General features: G+C 46.5%; 1 protein-coding gene and 1 non-coding gene across 2 annotated transcripts in view; both read right to left on the bottom strand.

Moving 5' to 3' along the window:
- Positions 1 to 6,024, bottom strand: part of PUM1 (pumilio RNA binding family member 1) — a 56,355-nt gene that overhangs the window by 27,827 nt on the left and 22,504 nt on the right. Inside the window, exons 6-7 of the mRNA XM_027907576.1 lie at positions 4,856 to 5,104; positions 4,340 to 4,397 (exon numbers count right to left, since the gene is read on the bottom strand). Coding sequence (XP_027763377.1) covers positions 4,340 to 4,397; positions 4,856 to 5,104 — 307 coding nt within the window. The remainder of the gene's footprint in view (positions 1 to 4,339; positions 4,398 to 4,855; positions 5,105 to 6,024) is intronic.
- On the bottom strand, positions 2,142 to 2,225 carry LOC114070259. The gene has a single exon (XR_003573899.1). It is a non-coding gene; the product is annotated as a small nucleolar RNA SNORD103/SNORD85 (small nucleolar RNA).

Genomic DNA, 6,024 nt, shown 5'->3' with positions numbered 1-6,024 from the left:
GGTCAAACTCTGCTGCCAGTGATCCTGCTGAAATGCCGTGGTTTTATTGTTGTGCCCTAATTTTGTAGTGAAGGAATGAAACTTGAACCAAAGGAGAAGGAACCTTGTTTAAGCACAGAGATAAACCTGTAATCTCAGCTGACATTCACAGATCATCTACCATTTAGCTCCTCAATAAATTAACGAAACCTCTCCACAGCTGGATAGCATCAATTCTCAAGTGTTCAATGTTATTTTTCCGGCCACTCAGTCCTACTTTGCACTTGCAAACCCCCAGAAAAGAGGCTTGCAGGATCCTGTCTCTTCTCACATTCCCTCCTCAAACTTAAGAGGCTTTAAAAACTAATAATAATCTTGGAGAGCAGCAAAAATAGCCTCCCTTTTGAAGACACATTGTGTTTTATCAGGTCTCAGGACACCACACACAATTTGGAGATAGCAGGATGGAGCCTCTATCCTTAAATAATCCCACTTGGCACAAGGTTGAGGAAGCAGGGAGCACTCTGTGCTGGAGGGAGGAGTCCCTCCCACCAAATAACAGGGATGTGAATCCAATAATATTTTTTAATATGACTGTTTGATATCTTTTAGAAAGGTCAGCAGAAAGACAGAAGTATTTCCTTTCCTTTCTAAATACATCCTTTATCCCACAGGCCCCTTCCCCACAGCAGGAGTAACCAGGTAGAGTGTTACAGACACTGTGGAATAAATGAGTCTTTAATGAATTTTGTTCATATTTGGAGTAAAAATAGTTTGTTTTTTCTAAAGAGAGACAGTGGGCACTTGGGTTCTAACCAAGCACTGCAGCCTTGCTGTGAGTTATGAGTGTGACACATGGACTGAGCACTGGGCCAAAGAAACTATTCCCCCAAAAAGGGCCTTAAGATGAGGGAGGGCAAAGTTAGATGGGATATTGGGAAGGAATTGTTGGCTGTGAGGGTGGGAAGGCCCTGGCACAGGTTGCCCAGAGAAGCTGTGGCTGCCCCTGGATCCCTGGAAGTGTCCAAGGCCGGACTGGATGGGGCTTGGAGCAGCCTGGGCTGGTGGAGGGTGTCCCTGCCCACGGCAGGGGGTGGATCTGGATGGGTTTTAAGGTCCCTTCCAGGCCAAACCATTCCAGAATTCTCTGAAAAATGAGGATGGCAGTAATAAAGGAAATGGAAAAAGACACTACTGAGTGCAAACTTGTATATGACAAAGGGTACAAATCTTGGAAGTACCTTTTTCTTTAATTTTTTTTTTGTTTGTTTGTTTTTGTTTTTGTTTTTTTTTCCCACAGTTACGTGTATTTGGCTCAAATGAATTCCCACAAAATGCCAAAGCCATCCACTGTGGAAGAGCCTGGATCTCAGCCTGGATGAGCTCCTGCTCCCACAGCCCATTCAGCAACACTTGAGGATATTCACTCCATATTTCATGTCAGATATTAAATCCCATATTTCAAACATGTACTAGTTACTCTTCTCGCATTACCCTGGTTTTAAGCACTGTGCTTTCCCCAAATTCAAGATTTAGGTGATGGGAGATGTTCCAAGTGCCTTGATCCCTCATGCCAGGCACCTGCTGAACATCTGCATTTGTGTCTCTCACTAAAGCCCCTCCTTGCTGGATTTACTGTGCCAGGCAGAGAAGGTGACCCTCTCTTACTCAGTATTGCTCTTGGAGCAGCAGCCACTCATTTCTTACCTTCCAACCTGCAAATTCACGAGCTAAAACAAAGAAAAGCTGCAGCAAATCAATCAGTGCCTGGTGGTGGTGCCTGTTTTGACCTCAGCAGTCACACACACGTAACTAGGGGGTGCCTACAACCTGTTTACACTCAGAGAATGCAGATCAGGCACCAACTGCTGGGGTTCTCCTGCACCCAGCAGGGAAAGAGCTGCGACTGCTTCATTTCATGCAAGTAATTAGCCTGCATTTGCCCTCAGGCTGCTGGGAAGTTGCTGCAGTGCCTTTTATCTGGGCAAAAATTTGGGGTATTTTAGTCTCAGCTCTAATTATCAAACAAGCACAGTCTAGATGGGTTTTTCTCCTAGTTAGAGGCTGCTCACCCGAGCTGCAGAAGCCTCAGGTGTTTAAGAGCAGAGGAGACACAGAGGCTTTGAAGTTTTTCAGGCAGCTGGGCTTAAAAGGGCTGCAAGTCTGGCTCAGCTCCTTTGAGCACACGGTGAGGCTCATTATTGAACAGTGTTCTCAGTGAGGGCAAGTGTGTCATCATTGCCAGACTCCCAGGAACACCCCAGTGCTGCCTCACTCCAGGAGATGCTGCAGCACCTGCTTTGGCGTCAATTAAAGCTGCGCATTCCCCAGAAAATAAAAGCCATTCCGGTGCCTTTGAACCCAAATCTTCCCACTGCCATGTCTCACACGTGGGCCACAGACACCCACAAATATTCCTTGCAAGAAACATTAGCAAACCCAGCTCCTAAGTGTGTTCAGAACACAGTTTTTGCTTTTAGTCTCAGCCTCCACGCTGGAATCTTTCCCAGCAGAAGCCGAACCCAGCACTTTCCAAAGAGAGCAGCATCTTCCCCACAGTTTAAACTCGTAAGTGAGGGTTTTGTTTCTCTTCTAGGAGTCCTTCCCTCTGCATTCAAATTCGTTCTTTAAAATGCTACTGTTGTTGGGAAGGAAACAGTATTATCACAGAGCTGACAGTCTTACAATCATGAAAAAGCTGCCATAATGGCAGAACCTTAATTGACAGATTATCTCTGCCATAAAACACATGCAAGTTTCCCCTTCACTTAAAGAGCAACTGTGAGCAATAAACCCCCATCAGCTCTAAACTCATTCCTTCCATCTCATAAGCCTCTCCAAGTCCTCCCAATTTAACACTTCCACACACATCAGGGAGGCCTTTTGGATTTTATATGTAACTCTGAATATTTAAACTGTCCCACGTCCCTCTCTCTCATTACAGAAAAGAGGTTCTCAAAACTGCTCAAGTCTAGACAGAAAAGATGCTTTTCCTAAAACAAACATCAACAGGAAGTTTGTTATCTGGCCATTTCTAGGGTCTAAAACCAATAAGAAAGTTAAAATGACTTGCATTTCTCAGTGGTGTAATACCATAAATACACTGCAGTGCATTGCACATTCTTTTGCTTTGCTTTCAAGTGTCATAAAGTTTAAAAATTATTCAAGTAGAGACCCTGGTGCCAGATTTTGGGAAGCTTCAGATATCCTGGGGTATGTTATTTCCCAGTTCACACGTCTAAAGCCACAGCCAGACATTCAGCAGCTGCAGCTTCAACACTGCTGAGAAAAATAAGAAAAGAAAATATAAAATATAATAATAAAAAACCCCAAACCAGTTGTGGCCAACACTTGGTGTTTCCTGGAAATCTGGCTGATTTCCACGTGGTGTTCCTATGGAATCAAGATGCTGACCTGCTTTAGAAGCACCGAGGGGGCTGCAAAAAGGCCAAGCACAAACCTCTTCTTGCGGGAATCATTCCCAAACTGCCTCTTCTGCCTGGAACTGGAACTGCTGCTGCTCTGGGACCTCTTCCGTGCCTGAACTTCCTACTCCTGTTTGCCAACAGCAGCTCAGCTCATTCATTCACCGCTCCATTCACCATCACATGGCAGTTTATCAAGGCCTGGGCTATCAGGAATATCCTTGTACTCTAACTCCTGGCTCCCCTTCCACGCAATCACGGCGTCGTTTGTTTGCCAACAACGCGCTGTTACCTACCCTTGATCTCGCTGTGCCATTCCACAATCCCCACACACAGCTCACAGCAGCCAAGTGCAAAGCCCTCACCTTCGAATCATCATCTCTGGCTCTTTGCATCCCTCCATATGATCCACTAAAAAACTCCCTCCAAGCGGGTCAACAGCCGGTGAAATCCCATTTCGGGGCTTGACCTGATAGTGGTGTCCAAGATTAAAAGCTCAGCAGGGGTTATGTAAGAGCTGGTTAACAGGCACGTCCCAAACCCCAGTGTGCTGCATCCACGTGCAACCCACACTCCACAGCTTTGATTTGGGACGAGCCACCCCCAAGTGGGAGAGGTTTGTAGTGAGTATCCAAGCTGGAAGTGGAGCGTGGCAACAGCTCCATAAAAACCCCCCTAAGCTGATTTTATGGGAAGCACAGAACGCTCCCCCTCCTCTTGGTCAAGGAAAGCAAGGCCTGGTTATGAAAATGCTCTTTTAAAAGCACCTTCTTCCTTTGTCCTCAACAATGAGGCAAGGACTTTGTGGCTCACACAGCACAAGTTCAACGTACAGCATGTTCCCCACACTGCCTGATAAGCTGCTGCACCGAGCTGGCACCTCAAGATACAATAATTCTGGCTGTGACAGTTGGGAAGAGTTTGGAAACCGATACGTGAACGTTTGGAGAGGGATCTTGCACGAAGACAAGAGCCTCCATCTTCACTTGCCATCTGGGAAAGTGCACATTCCCAGCCTGACGTGGGATGTTTTTACCTGGAGAGCCTGGAAAGGGAAAATTCTCAGCAGACTCCTCAGAAGGGACGATCTCGTTTGCAGGATGCACTGAGGCACATCAACCTGAACAGCAACGAGACACAACTTTCCTGGCAGGGAAAAACACCCTCATCTTTCCAGCCTTTAAGAAGTGGATTTTCAAAGGTATCTCTGGCTCTTGTCAGTCTCCAAAACACCCCAAACTTTCATGTCTGCAAGTGCTTCATTTCAGATTTGCTCTGGTTGAGGACAAACAACCAGAGCAGAACCCACAGCAAGCGATAAACGAGAATGACCACATTTAATTGACAGAGAACAAGAATCTCCACGGTAAACTCCATTTCTACTGCCCAGCAAACAATTATATCAATTATCTCCCCCCAGAAATCACAATGTACTGGTGTTTGATGCTCACAAGCACAGACTCAGAGCAGTTCTGGTGCAGAGGACGGTCAGGAAGGCACAGACAAGTGGAAGGGTCTCACCTAACGTGGCAGCCGCTGCCAGTCCGGCCGCGTACGGATCCGTCCCCGGGGGAGCCGCGCTGATGATGTAGGGATTGGGAACAAAGGCAGCAGGAGCTAAACCTGCTGAAAACATACCTGTCAGTGAAAACAAACTTAACTGGGACTGCAGCCCTACCACAGCACCGCTGGCCACCCGCCTGGGGAACACAAAAACTCGGGTTGGTTTAGCAGTTTGAAGCTTTTTAGGGGTGGTTTTCTATCGGGAGCGAGAAAGCGCTGAGTGTTAATGGAGTTTACATATAGGAAACCCAATTCCAAGGGTGGAATGCTCCTTGAGGAAAGCTCAAGTGGTAAAACGCTTTATATAAAACAGCTCAGGTACCTCTGCAGGGCTGACAGACCCTTACTGTTCAGGTGAATGGACAGTAACACGAGCTAAGTGCTTGTTACTGCTCTGCATTTCCTACAGCGAGGAGGTCGGGACCCAAACTACCCTGCTTTGAGTTCCATGCCCACTACAGGACACCAGTCCTCCAACTGGTTAATTTGGAAAGAGTTCAGGGGTGTACAGGAATGGTTTAATCATTAGAGAAATCCCAGGTGGGCGGGAGAGGGGTGGGGAGGGGAGGAAAGGTGAAGGGGAGGAAGTGAAAAAGCCAAATAATTCTAATTCAGGTCTATCCCTGAACTCCACTGAGCACACAAGGGCACTGCACAGAGCTCGGAGAGTCCCAACACATTTACAGTGGGATTCTGGGTTGGAAAAATTTCATTTAAAGTGTTTAATGTGCTAAAAATGTTTAACCCTGAGACAGTTCAACCCTTATCATCCAGGAGTAGAACTTCTACAGTTCTCTCCGTTTTCTATGCACAGGACTAAGGGCTTTCTCCCCAGTTAATCTGTACTCTTAATAATATGAACCATGTGCTTGCATGAATTTTATCCTTATGTTATAAAGGCAGATCCAGAGGCAGCACATCCAGATTTATATCCAACTGGGCATTTTCCCCTCTACTTTATTGTGCTGCTTCCCCTGGTTTATACCTCACTCAGAGCAAGCAAGGACTTCCAAAGGCTCTCCTGACCGAGCAGCACTCTCAGAAGGGTGAGAGTGTC

The sequence above is a fragment of the Empidonax traillii genome, unplaced genomic scaffold, assembly GCF_003031625.1.
Source record: "Empidonax traillii isolate 1590-97213 ecotype Southwest subspecies unplaced genomic scaffold, ASM303162v1 scaffold1493:size124086, whole genome shotgun sequence".
Taxonomy (NCBI): domain Eukaryota; kingdom Metazoa; phylum Chordata; class Aves; order Passeriformes; family Tyrannidae; genus Empidonax; species Empidonax traillii.
Note: the sequence above shows the minus strand (reverse complement) of the source record. Positions and strands in the feature narration are given on the sequence as shown.